At 55.5% G+C, this 13,308-nt stretch overlaps 2 protein-coding genes across 7 annotated transcripts in view; one reads left to right on the plus strand and one right to left on the minus strand.

The window, feature by feature from the left end:
• Positions 1-3,137: 3,137 nt before the first annotated feature.
• On the minus strand, positions 3,138-4,877 carry LOC135455538 (histone H3.3A). Its single transcript, XM_064728860.1, has 4 exons — positions 4,724-4,877; positions 4,154-4,295; positions 3,924-4,077; positions 3,138-3,839 (listed from the first exon to the last, which is right to left on the minus strand). Exons 2-4 carry the CDS (start codon positions 4,279-4,281, stop codon positions 3,711-3,713), a joined length of 411 nt encoding a protein of 136 aa, XP_064584930.1. The 5' UTR covers positions 4,282-4,295; positions 4,724-4,877; the 3' UTR covers positions 3,138-3,710.
• A 3,384-nt stretch (positions 4,878-8,261) lies between these two features.
• Positions 8,262-13,308, plus strand: part of UNK (unk zinc finger) — a 45,511-nt gene continuing 40,464 nt past the window's right edge. For all 6 annotated transcript variants that reach the window (XM_064728853.1, XM_064728855.1, XM_064728858.1 and 3 more), the window contains exon 1: positions 8,262-8,442. In XM_064728853.1, coding sequence (XP_064584923.1) covers positions 8,345-8,442 — 98 coding nt within the window. In that variant the 5' untranslated portion in view covers positions 8,262-8,344. The remainder of the gene's footprint in view (positions 8,443-13,308) is intronic.

Here is a 13,308-nt window from a genome sequence, read left to right on the forward strand (position 1 = left end):
CAGCTCCTCTCCTGCCATCCCAACCCCTCCTTGTCCATGCTCAGCCCCTGTGCCACCTCCCTGTCCCTGCTCAGCCCCTGTGCCACCATCAACCCCTCCACATCCTGCACAGCTCCTGTCCCCCCATCCCTGTCCCTGCTCAGCCCCTGTGCCACCTCCCTGTCCCTGCACAGCTCCTGTCCTACCATCCCTGTGCCGTGCCCAGCTCCTGTGTCCCCATCCCTGCCCATCCCTGTCCCTGCACAGCTCCTGTGTCCCCATTCCTACCCCCCATATCCTGCACAGCTCCTGTGTCCCCATCCCTGCCCCTCCCTGTCCCTGCACAGCTCCTGTGCCACCTCCCTGTCCCTGAACAGCTCCTGTCCTACCATCCCTGTGCCGTGCCCAGCTCCTGTGCCACCATCCCAACACCCCCCTGTCCCTGCACAGCTCCTGTGCCCCCATTCCTGTCCCTGCTGAGCTCCTGTGCCCCCATCCCTACCCCTCCATCTCCTGCCCAGCTCCTGTGCCGCCATCCCTACCCCTCCATCTCCTGCCCAGCTCCTGTGTCCCCATCCCTGCCCATCCCTCTGCCGTGCCCAGCTCCTGTGCCCCCATCCCTACCAATCTCTGTACCCTGCTCAGCTCCTGTGTCCCCATCCCTACCCCCCATATCCTGCACAGCTTCCTGTGTCCCCATCCCTGTCCCTGCCGAGCTCGTGTCCCCATCCTGCCCATCCCTGTCCCTCACAGCTCCTGTGCCCCCATCCCTACCCCTCCATCTCCTGCCCAGCTCCTGTGCCACCATCCCAACCCCCCCATGTCCTGCCCAGCTCCTGTGTCCCCATCCCTGCCCATCCCTGTCCCTGCACAGCTCCTGTGCCCCCATCCCTGTCCCTGCTGAGCTCCTGTGCCCCCATCCCTACCCCTCCATCTCCTGCCCAGCTCCTGTGTCCCCATCCCTACCAATCTCTGTACCCTGCACAGCTCCTGTACCCCCATCCCTACCCCCCATATCCTGCACAGCTCCTGTGTCTCCATCCCTACCCATCCCTGTTCCTGCTGAGCTCCTGTGCCCCCATCCCTACCCCTCCATCTCCTGCCCAGCTCCTGTGCCGCCATCCCTACCCCTCCATCTCCTGCCCAGCTCCTGTGTCCCCATCCCTGCCCATCCCTGTCCCTCACAGCTCCTGTGCCGCCATCCCTACCCCTCCATCTCCTGCGTGGGACGCTGCTCGTGGAGCCCCAGGATCTTTGCCTTGTGTGTGCTGTGAGTGCTGCCCGTGGGTCCTGGCAGGGCACAGAGGGCTGTGGCTCTGGGAAGGGGCTCTGGGAAGCCTCAGAGCAGCCACAGGGTCCTGCTGCGGCGGGAGGCAGGGCTGGGCTCGGAGCTGCTGGATCATGGACGTGTTTCCATTTTTAGCTCTTCCCCCGAGAGCCCTGACGGGAGCACGTTCCACTGCCTGGTGTTTGCATCCAGCTCTGAGCAGGAATGCGAGGAAATCATCGGGAGAATCGGTAAGGGAAGGGTTTAAGGCTTCAGCTGCCATCAGTCACATCGTGGAATAGCAGGAATTCTGTTCCACAAGCAGGATCTGACTTAATTCCTTTCATTGAGGTTACCAAGACGAAAAGATATTTTGATATTTTTTCTGATGTGGGGTTTTTTTATAAAGGACCACTTGACAATGATTTTATTTTAAGAAACAGCTTCTAGGCATACCCAGCTGCTTCATTGTTTCCAGTAAGGATTTGGAGGAAATACTGTTTTCAAGGCATGTTATTTTAAACATACTTTTCTTGCAGGAGCTGAGGCTGCTACTGTAGCTCAGCACCAAACCAAGCAAAAATCCTATGACTTGGAATCTTTCATTTTTAATTGTCCTCAATGCAAGCTGTGTGGTTCTTCCTGAATTACCTGGGCCACTGAGGATCCTCAGATTTCCCATGGGGACATTCCTGGCAGGCAGAGGCCCTGGAGAGCCCTGCCCAGGTGATTGACCTGAGATCACTGAGCCTTACTTGGTACTTTGTGTCTAACTTGTGAACCTCATTACTTTGTAGCAAAGGAATCTTTTCCCCTACAGCTGTAGCAAGAATAGGAAATACATGTATAAAACGTATCATTTCAGAACAGGATTGTGGCAGGACTCTGCTGAGCCAGGGGCTGGGTTTGCTCAGAGCAGTGTAGGACAGGGAGGTGAGGAGGAGGAGGAGGAAGAGGCTGTGTGAGAGGGTGGTGAGAAGTTCCTGTTCCTCCAGCTGCAGGATTCAAGCACACAGAGTGGTTTGTCTGAGGAAGAAGAGCACCATGAGGCACCACTGGCCCAGCAGCAGCAGCTGAGGGACACAGGCCCTGCCTCCCACAGCGAGTTGGGATGGATTTCATCCTCTTCCTCACCATCCTGGGTGGGAGATCACGGATACTGGAACCTGGCAGGGACTGCTGCTACTCTTGCCCCAGAAGAGCACAATTTCCACTGGAATAAATCAAGCCAGGCCGGCTCAACCACTTCCCTGTGCAGCTTTGTGTGACAGCCCCAGCCTGACTGGCAGAGCCTGTTCTGGCAGGGCTCAGCAGCCTTGCCCTCCAAGCTCTGTAATTACCCCTGAGCACTTTCCTCCACCACAGCCCAGCAGCTGAGGAACCCAGAGCTGCCTTGGCCCAGCCTGAAGTAAAGAGTTGAGTTCAGTCACATTCCATCCAAAAATGTGGATGGGAAATGAGAATCCCATGGAGCCCCCACCCCATCTGCTCCCTGTGCAGAGCCAGGACTGGCACAGCCCAATCCCAAGGGAATGCTCCCCACACTGCTCAGGAACAGCCAGGTGGTTTTGCTTCAGCCAGACCAGTCACAAATCCAAAATAAACTTTCCCTGCATCCACTAGAAAGGAAGAAAGAACTAAGCTTGTGCCCTGATCAGAGAAAAGTCCCCCAAAAAGCCACTGCAGCCTCAGCCAGTTGTCCTGGACCCTACACAGCTGTAGGGCACCACAGCAGGGACTCAAGCTGCACAAAATCTCCAAAATACTCCAAAAGTTCTCCATTCTGGTGCCAGTAGAAGTTTAGTTGCCACAGCAGCAGCCCAGGATTACAGCAATCTGTAGGAGGCAGAAGCTTCTTGAAGCCCAAACCAAATGACAAAGACTCCTCACATGTGAATGTAAAACATTTAATTTAAAAATGTTGACACTACAATATATAAAATAGCTATTATAAATGCACATAGTGTATTCTATAGCTGCCAGGTTTACGTTTTTAGGAAACTGTAAGTTACACTGTGGTTAAGACTTGAAGTTTCACCCTCTGAAGGAAGTCCACATTTGATCACAGTGATGCATGGTCAGACTAACAGCCCCAATTGTTAAACACTTGGATCAAGTCATAACCAGTTTTATTGCAAAAGGACCCTGTACACATTTATATCAATTCTAGTACCTTACAAGTTTATCTACCCAACAAGTCATTAACATACAGAAACATGCATGAGAAGCAAGAAAGAACACCCATCCCTTCTGCATATTAGCAACTTGTCACTCCCGAGCCCGAGGCTCAACATCACTGAGGTTTATGTGAACAGTCACTTTTAGCATTCATCCTGAGTGAAAGATGGAATGACTTAAGTACAAATGCAACATATTATAAACAATTTCTTACAAAAAAAGTCACAAATTAAAACCAAAGTATTTTACAGAATTAACTACAAAACACCATAAAAACAGCCTTCACTTAAGCCCTCTCTCCCCGTATCCTGCGAGCCAACTGGATATCTTTGGGCATGATGGTGACTCTCTTGGCATGGATGGCACACAGGTTTGTGTCTTCAAACAGACCCACCAGATATGCCTCGCTGGCCTCCTGTTTCAAGAGCACAAGAAACGTTGTTAAAAACCCTCAGCGCAGCTCCCCCGGCACCGCAGCCCAGCCGGCCCTCGGCAGTACCTGCAGAGCACCGATGGCCGCACTCTGGAACCTCAAATCTGTTTTGAAATCTTGGGCGATTTCCCTGACCAGCCGCTGGAAGGGCAGCTTGCGGATCAGCAGCTCCGTGGATTTCTGATAACGACGGATCTCACGGAGCGCGACGGTTCCCGGCCTGGATGGGAGAGGGAGGAGGGGGCGGTGAGGCGGGGCAGGGGCTGCGGCAGCCGGGGCCGAGCCGAGGGCCTTACCTGTAGCGGTGAGGCTTCTTGACGCCGCCGGTAGAGGGGGCGCTTTTCCGGGCCGCCTTCGTGGCCAGCTGCTTGCGCGGCGCCTTCCCCCCGGTGGACTTGCGGGCGGTCTGCTTTGTACGGGCCATTTTTCCTCACTTACCTACAGAGACACATACACGCGTGACACCGGGGCCCGGCTGTCCCCGTGACCCCCGGGCCCGACGCCGTCACGGCCGATTCCCTCACGCTCCAGATGCCCCCCTCCCCCGCGGCGGGCAGGCGGCCAGCGGCCTCCCCCGGGACCGGGAGGAGGGGTAACGGTTACCCCGCCGCCCCCGCCTCGCGGCCCGGCCGCTCCCGTCCCCGGGGAAAGCCGACTGAGTCACGCCGCCTCCTCCTTCCTCCCGGGCCGCCCCGGGGTGGGGGGGGAGGGAGGGAGGCGCAATGGTGGGGGATGGGAACCGGCCGTGACTCAGGGCACGTAGGCAAGGCCCAGCCTGTCCGCCGCGCTCGCGGAGAACCCAAGGCCGCGAACGGCCGCGCAACACCACCGCCCGCTTCGAGACCCGTCCGCTGTCCGGTACTTACCGGTAGGAAGAGAAGGAAGCGCCGGTGCCGGTAGCGCTGCGCGCCGAATCCTCTACGCCGTGCTGCTGCCGAGCCGCTCCTCAGCCGCCGCGCCGCTCACTGCGCCCTCCCCGCCGCGGGGACACGCTCTTTATAGTGGGGGCGCGCGCGTGGCGCGGTGACGTCACAATGCCTGTAAGCAACGCGCCGCGCTATTGGCCGGGACCTCCGCCGGCGCCGTTGCGTCACCACACACAAAGGCCGTGCTCCGGTTCCCCGGCGCTGATTGGGCGAGTGGCCGGGCGCTGATTGGTTGTTAAAGTAGGCGTCCGATTGGGTGTTGAGGGAGGAGAAGGATCCAATCGGCGGCGGGCGAGCGCTCTGCGCGCTGATTGGACGAAACGGGGTAGGGTTTGGATCCTACCCTTTGTTGCGAAGCTCCACAATGGGAAGTCAATAGGAGCGGGGCGAGCGGCGGCGGCGCCGCGGGATCCCCCGGGCACCCCCGGCCGGCCCCGGCCGCCCCCGCCGCGGAGCCCCGGCCCCGGCCTGCGGAGCAGAGGCGCCCGGCGGGGGCTGCGAGCGGCGAGGGCCGGGCCGCGGGGTCCCCCCGCCTCCGCCCCCTCTCCCCCGGGAGCCGCCGGTGTGCGGCCGCTCCGCACCGCGCTCGGGGGCGGCCGTGGGGCGAGCGGGGGCCCCGCAAGGGGAGCGGGTCTGGCAGCGCCTCCGGCGCTTCTCGCCCGGGTTTGTCATTCCAGATGCCAAGGAAGGGCTGTCACGGGACCTGGATTGGCAGTGGGCAGTGGGGCTGGGATGCGGCTGCCCCATGGCAGAGCCCGACCTTTGGCCCTGCGGAGGGAGCGTTCAGAGCTGGGGCTCAGCCCCTCTGCTCTGCCCTTCCCCAAATCACACTGATCTGTGGGGCACCTTCACCCCCAGAGTCAGTCACAAAGTTTCATTGCGAGTAGAAATCCAGAATCCATGCTCCCTCTTGGTGCCATCTTAGCATTTATCTTCCTAAGATAAATAACAATTCAATAATAAAACTTGTCTTTTGGAGAAAACTGCTGCCTTAAGTTACACCTTGACTTACATCACTATTTTACTGTATTTGCCCAGACTGTGGAGGCAGGTCCCTGCCCCCACGGGAAGGCTCTCAGGATCAAGAAGAACAGGTCCCAGATGCCCTGGAGTTGTAGCACGTAGGATACACAGGGAACACAAACAGACACTCCTGAAGGTGTCTGTGTCCCTGAGGTTCCCAGAGCGCAGAGCAGATGGGATCACCCACTGCATGAGGCTCTGCATCCTCGGCCTCTGGGCTCAAAGGATGGCAGGACCAGGATGGAGCTTGGCACGTTGGGAATGTGTAGGGAGCGTGTCCTGCCCCTCAGTGTCTGGGCTGCCACTCAAGCAAACGTGACACCGTGGTGTGACAGGGCCGTCACGTGTGCCCGTGCTGTTGCTGCCCAAGGGATGTCATCTCCCCTGCCTCTGGTCCTCATTTTCGGGTTCGTTTTCTCTCTTCTAAAGGAAAATGTTAATTATTTATCAGAGGCAAAAAGCTGTGTATCCACGCAGTGGTCTGGGAGGTGTGGGTAAACACTCACTGCGCTGTTTCGTAAGGTGGGAAGGAAATAATGCCCCTTTCGGCTGAGTTGTTCAGGCTCAGGGAAAACAAAATTTCTGGTGGTAACAGCTTTTAATACATTTAATTTGTTACTTTTGAGAGCTCACTGCACTGTCACTAATGCCAGGAGGCCGGGTGAAACTTTGTTACAAGGAGCTCAGAGTCACTTTAATTATTGCCTTCTCCAGTTTCATAGCAATGGCTACTTAGACTTCCCATTTTGGAGATACTTAAGAATTTTTTGCTCTAGAAAAGCCTGGGGTGGAACAGGGTGAGGTACAGGTGTACACACAGAAGCTGAGGAGGGCAAAACAGCACAGAGGTGGGAATAAATGCACCCTGGGCACATCATCTGGAGCGTCCCCAGTGTTTCCCCACGGCCTGGCCGGGTGTGTGCCGAGGTGTGAAACAGCTGGAACACAGCTGTCAGCATCAGGGTGCAGAGCAAACACCAGCCATGAGGGACTGGAGCCTGTGGCATCCAAATCCCTTTGGACAAAGCACAGGTTGGTGGTGTTTTCAGTGTGATTCCTCAATAATTGAGTGGCTTTTCCGGCAGGTTCATGGCTGACAGTGGCTCTGGTTGGGTGTACAGGTGTGTGTGGAGATACTCACTGAAACACCTGCCCATGCATTGACCAGGAACTGCATCATTCCAGGGCTCCAGCTTCCCATAGAGAGTGGTTAGATGAATAAGAAGGAAATTGATATCCTGTGACTTATTCCTGCAAATGCCTGGGAATAAACTACTAAATCACACCAGGACAAGCCTGCCAGATACTGATTCTAAATCATAAGTATCACTAAGTATAAATAGGAATTTAAAAAGTGATTTGCCTCCCCAAACCAGCTGCAGAGACCAGGCCTGAAGTTTATTATTAATGTTGCTGGGCCCGTGTGGGCTGGCAGAGGTGAGAAGGGTGTTTGCCCGATAAATGCCGAGTGCCCTTTCCCACAGCGCCAGGAGCGGGTCTGAGCAGAGCCCAAGAGATCAAAGTCCTATTAAAAGCAACTCCTATCATTTCCTCCCCTGGGAGAGGAGTTCATTGGCAGAGGGAGCGCTCCACATGGGAATTGGGCCGGTTCCTTGGACACGGCTGCTCTTGGTGGGGGGGTTTCTCCCGGGGGAGGACGGGGAGCCCGTGCTGCGATGTCCCAGCAGCCAGGTGCCATTGGTGTCACCTGCTCCCAGGTAGGTTCTTCATGCGCTCGCTGGGCCTTCCTCCTCCTCCTCCTCTTCCTCCCCCTCCTCCTCCTGCCGGGGCCGCAGCGCTGCTCGCGGGCCCGTCCTGCGCGGCGCTGTCCCGTGTGTGGGGAGGGCCGCGGAGCCATCAGCGCTGCCAGCACTAAAATAAGCTCTGGCCGCGCTCCCGCGTCCACGCGCGGCCCCCGAGGCAGAGGAAGAGGGGGAGGAAGGAAGTGAGGCCGCCTGACACAAATAACTCCCGGCCCCTCACCAGCTCCCCGGACCGGCCGTCCCCGCTCCCGTGGGGGCTGGGCCGAGCGGGCTGTGCCGCCCCCTTAGGAGCCGGTGTGCCCCCGGACTCGATGTTCCCCCAGGGGCTCGCTGCCGTCCTGTGGCTCGCTCCTCCCCTCAGGGGCTCGGTGTCCCGCACGATCTCCGTGTCCCCCCGGGGGTCGGTGCCGTCCCTGCGCTCGGGGCTCCCCCGGCCCCGATCCCGCCCCGCCACCTGGGGGCGCCCCGGCACGCCGCCCCCACGGCTTCGCGCACTACACCTCCCGTCGCGCCCCGCGCGGCAGGAAGCGCAGAGGCCGCGTCGCCGCGGGGCGCCTCTGGGAGTTGTAGTCCCGCCAGCCGGAAGCCGCCGCCCGCCGCGTCCCGGGCCGGCGGGCGGCGCGCGCGCGGCGGGACTACAAGTCCCACCCCGCTCCGCGCGCCACCGGGGCGGCAATGGCGGCGGCGGCGCCTGCGCGCGGCGCCCTCCGTGCGGACCGCGCAGAGTGAATAATAAAGGTCTCCTCGGCGGCGGCGGCGGCGGAAGGCGGGAGGCATGTCCAAGGGCCCGGTGGCGGGCGGCCCTGCCGCGGCCGGGCCGGCGAGCGCCGCCAGCGCGCTGCAGGCGCAGCCCGAGAAGCCGCAGCACTACACGTACGTAGAGCCGGGAGCTTCCCCGCCGCCGCCCGCCCGCCCGCGCGCCAACACGCGCCTGACGTCAGCGTGCGGCGCGCGCGGGGGCGCGCGGGGGGACGCGCGGGCACCGGCTGGAACCGGCCTCGGCCGGCGCGGGCCGGGGGCGGCGGGGCGGGAGGGAGGGGCGGGGGATGAGCGACCCCCCCCGCCCAAGCCCCGTGATGCACCGGGGCCGCCGCGCCTCCCCCGGGGTGAGGGGACCCCCGGACCCCCGGTGACACCCCCGGCCCCTCGTCCGCCCGTCCCGCCCTCTCGGGTGACACCCCCGCCTGGGGTTCGGGTCGGTCCCCCGGGATGTGAGGGCATCCCCCGGGATGTGACAGCCCCGATCCGTTCCGCGGCGGGTGAGGGGACCCGCGAGTGACAGCCCCGGTCCCTCCCCGTGGTGTTGGTGGAGCGCGGGCCCTGTGGTGACACCCGGCCCGAGGCTGGGCCTCTGTCCCACGGGCTGTGAGGGGACCCTGGGTCCCCAGCTCTGCCCCCCGCCCTCGGTGGGCTCCGTTCCTCCGGGGGTCGCCTCGCGGTGCTTTGAGGGGCTGAGGGTTTGCTGAGCTGTCACCCCGGGCTGTCACTGCTGTCCTCCATCCCTGAGCCGTCCCGGGCGTTCCTTGGCACCTGTGGAGGGAGGTGTGAGGTGACAGGAGGTGCCCAGGGCCGCAGCCTCGCTGGTTGGTGATGGAGCAGGTCCCTGTCAGGGCAGGTGTCTTTGGGAGTGACACAGTGTGTGGAACATTCCCCTTGGAAGGTTTACATTGAAATGTCGATGAGCATTTGCCCCATCCCTGCTCTTGCTGGCCCTGCTCAGGTGTGACCTGGCTGTGCGGGGCCTCTGGCTGTGTGTCACCTCCATCACTGCACACACTCCCTCAGGGAACACTTGTTGCTGGGATGTGCCTTTCCTAACCAAAAAATACCACTCTGCTGCCTTGTCCCAGGGAAACACAACCTGTTGGAGCTGTGTGAAGTTGGCCTGTGGTCAGTTGTTGGAGTTGGAGGCTGTGGGATGAGATCCCATCCTCTTGTGCAATAGGATAACGGATTGGGAGCGAGCATTGTCTTTGTTGGGTGGGCTGGCGATGGATGGCTATGGCTGGAAATGGGTCGTGTGTTCCCTGTCCTTAAAAGAGAAAACTTTGGAACTGTGCTGAGCCGTTTCCCTTATCATTTCAGGGTGTTGTCCTACAAATACCCTACAAATACTCGTATCTCTGGCTTGTGTGGATGCCCCCACCCAAAGTGAGACGTGTGCTCTGTGTGCTTTTAATTTCCATTTGCATAAGGTTGGTGATGGACTTCCTTATGTCCACACTGTGATACCTGGAATAAAAAGAGCTTTGAGGAATCCACAGACATGGGTCCATACAGCCCGTGTGCCTGCTGCTGGGATCACAGGCTACCTGCCACCCCTTTCCTTCAGGAATGCTATGGCAGAGTGAAGGCTTTCAGTTTTATTGTCATTGTGAAGATCCTGTCATGATCTTTAGGGACCTGGCAAGCCACAGTCTCGTAGGTTGCTTGGTTTTTGGTGTGCTCTACAAGTCTGACAGTTTTATGGGGGAAATGGGCATGGAAGAGTGTGCTGGGATTGTTGCTGTAGGGAAAAAGAGGGAACAGGAGCTGCCTGTAGAGGTGGAATCACACTAGTGATGGAGAAGGAAAACAAAGAGATGAGGTTGAGAAAGTGAGGACACTGGACAGAGGAAGGTGAAGGTGATAACTTGGCTGAGCATGACTGTGGAAATAAGGATGTCAAGTATTAGGAAAAACAGAGGAAGAAAAACTTCAAGAAGCAGAGGAGATTGGGAAAGAGGACGGAAATGGGACAGTGTGGAACAAAGCTGGTGGTGCAATTAGCTTATTTCCAGAGGGCAAAACTTGTGTTTTGAAGATGGAATGCTATAAATACTTCAGTGAAAACAGTTGCAGAGGAGCTGAATAACCATAAGTGAAAGACGGGTTTGGGGGCTGCTGAGTGCTGACAGTGGGATGTGAGCCATCCTTTGGAAGTCTGGGATGTGTACACTGGGTCACATCAGACTGTAAACCTCCTCCTGATAACATATGGGAACTTATTTGCTGGTGGCTCATGTGAACAAGTTGTATGTTGTCAAAATGTAAATATTTTCTTCCTTTTTTTTTTCCCTTAAATATAGTTTGTTTCCATAAAATGACACAAAGGTTACAAGTTGTAAACTCAAGTCAGCTTAATTATCTGCATACTTTGCTGTTCCCTGGGGACAGGCAATCTGGTGCTGGGGATCTCTCAGAAAGTTTTGGTTGTATTTGTGAGGAAATGTTCCAATTTCTGTATTAGTGTGAATTTCCAAACTCTTGGTATTACTTGCATGAGATTTTTTAGATACTTTGAACCTCTGCCTTTCTGTCAGGAAGACTTTATGCTTACTTTAGATGTGCAGCAAAAGAAAATGTGGGGAAAGCAGAGCTGGTGATGCTCTCTCACACCTTTGTCACTGTTTGTTGGCAGAAGAGGCCGAGCTTCCTTGATTTGTGTCCTTGGGTAGCAGTCGTGGAGTGCAGCTGGATATTCCTGGAGACAAGTCCCTGGTAGATGGCAAAGTTTGCTGTTTAATTATGGATGGGCTGCTCCTTGTCTGGGGATGGGATTCCATTTGTAGAACCCGAGTGAGTAACAGAATACTCTGGGCTGCTCTTGTGCTCTCCCTGGGTTGCTGGATTAGATGTTGCTGCGTGTGGCTGCTTTCTGTGATCCCACAGCTCCTGCAGCAGGGTGAGAGCAGCTTATTCCTGGCAACAAAGGGGTGAGACAGCTCCTTCCTGGGCTTCCTGGAGGCTGGGATCTGCTTGGGGTGATGTGCTCTGCAGGGGCTGCATGGGAAGTGGATTTCATTTGGGCAGGCTCTGTCAAGCCTCAGCTGAGGATTGGTTTTGCAGCATTTCTCAGCTCTAGCTTGTTATTTCTGCAGGTACCTCTGTCTTTAATGTGTGTCTGCTCATGTGGGTAGACTTGAGTTGGAAGAAACTGAAAGTGAGCTCTCAGTCACTGGAGCTGGAGGCACAGAGTGCTCTGGGGTAGTTTTGTTTTGGTTCCTCTGCGTGGTTGGTTTCAGTCAGGCTTGATGCCTTAATTGTGAATTGTAAAGATTGTTTCCACTGCTTGGGTGTTTATTGATCTGGCAGAATTTAGATAAGTGAAAGTGGAGCAGCCCTTTTGTTCACTGTGCATTCACCTGAAAGTCAGACAGTTTAATAACTCTGCAGGAAAGCAAACGTTCAGGTGGAGATAAATTAACCCATTTAATGAAAAAACAGAGAGTCCCTTCAGTCCAGAGCATTCAGAGCACACAGGCTCACAAGCAGCATTGAAAATACTCTGATTCAGGTGATAAACTCTTGGAACACGGATTTGTTGTGCATAACCCAAATCATTGCTACTCAAGACATTTCTCCTGAGTGTGCCCATCTCAAACACGAGCAGCACCCGTGGAAGTGACCTTCAGGATTCCGTGTGCCCTCACTGAGATCTGGGTGAGATGCCTGGGAGCACATCCTGTCCTCTTTTGCAGTGCATCAAGATAAGCTTTGTGATTATGCCTTTGCAGCATCAAAGGCAAAGAACTTGTCTTTCCTTTTGCACAAGGAGAGGAACTGTGGGAAATTCCTGAAGGATTTATACCCTGTAGGTCGTGCTGGAGCTGCATCCACATGGCTGGGCATGGCTGCTGGCTGCTGCTCACCCAAGCTTTGTCTTGCAACCATTCTGCTGCCATTTAGGCATTGAAAGAAGAAAACTCAAATGAAGGACATTGTAAATGGGGATGAAAATGGAGCTGGTGCAGTACTTTGGCTATTACTGAAATCAGAGATATTCTTGTGTCTGCATCGTGCCTTGTCTGGTGGTTTCTCAGCCTCAAATAGGAACTCAGATTAGGGCAGCAGTGGAAATGTGGGTGAAGAAGAAGTAAAAATACCAAGACCATAGGTGTGCTTATTTAAAGCCTTATCTGAAAGTTAAACATGTGAATTCTTACTCCAAAACGCACTCAGAGCATCCGTCGTAGCAGAGTCATCCTTATCTCCTTATCAGTGGACAGTGTCTCACCACTGGCAGAGCAAACAGGACATGTCTGATCTCAGAGGTGCAGACTGAGTGTCTGTGGGAAGAAAACCAAAAACCAGATGTGTAGCTAACAATTTTTCAGGGTTGCTGTTTGCTCTTCCAGGTCCCAGAACATTTGCCTGCACAGTCTGTCAGATTGTACATTTGATCTGCTTGAGTTGGGTGGTCTTCACACCCTGCTGCACGAGTTGAGGCTTTGGAAATTGTTTTTAGAAACCTTTTGTGTTCTTTTTAAACCATCAGGACTCTTAAAATAACAAACTGCTGCCCTAATTCTGCTTTGGTTTTAATGGTGATAACCCTTAGATCAATAAGCTGATATGGATTTATACAAGTTATAGAAACTAGACCTGTTGTTTAAACAACAAAAAAAAGCCACCTCAACAAAACACAAAATTAAGCAAATTAAAAAAAATACCCAAATAACCCAGAAAACAAAAACAACAAAAAGAAACCCAGGTGTTTTTAGGTTTCAGACTTGGTAATAAAGCACAGAAGATGTAGAATAGATTATGTTATTATTCTATTATATACAGTGTAAGGTAATACCCTTAGGAAAGCACAGAGTGAGTCAATACTTTTAAACCTGGGACTTACCTGTGGTCCACTACATCATTACCTGTAAATGTCATCTTATCAGGAAATATCAGCTGGTTATCATAATTGTTATTGGTATTTTTTGAGTCTGTGTGAACTTCACTGAATGCACATCCACTGCCAGCTGT

Source organism: Zonotrichia leucophrys, chromosome 18 (genome assembly GCF_028769735.1).
Source record: "Zonotrichia leucophrys gambelii isolate GWCS_2022_RI chromosome 18, RI_Zleu_2.0, whole genome shotgun sequence".
NCBI lineage: Eukaryota > Metazoa > Chordata > Aves > Passeriformes > Passerellidae > Zonotrichia > Zonotrichia leucophrys.

What these genes read in the sequence shown, in the direction of transcription:
- LOC135455538 (XM_064728860.1), bottom strand. Translation starts at nt 4,281, where the DNA reads ATGGCCCGTACAAAGCAGACCGCCCGCAAGTCCACCGGGGGGAAGGCG. An exon ending in AAGAAGCCTCACCGCTACAG is followed by an intron (nt 4,078 to 4,153) that starts GTAAGGCCCTCG and finishes TCTCCCATCCAG; the next exon opens with GCCGGGAACCGTCGCGCTCC. An exon ending in CGGCCATCGGTGCTCTGCAG is followed by an intron (nt 3,840 to 3,923) that starts GTACTGCCGAGG and finishes CTCTTGAAACAG; the next exon opens with GAGGCCAGCGAGGCATATCT.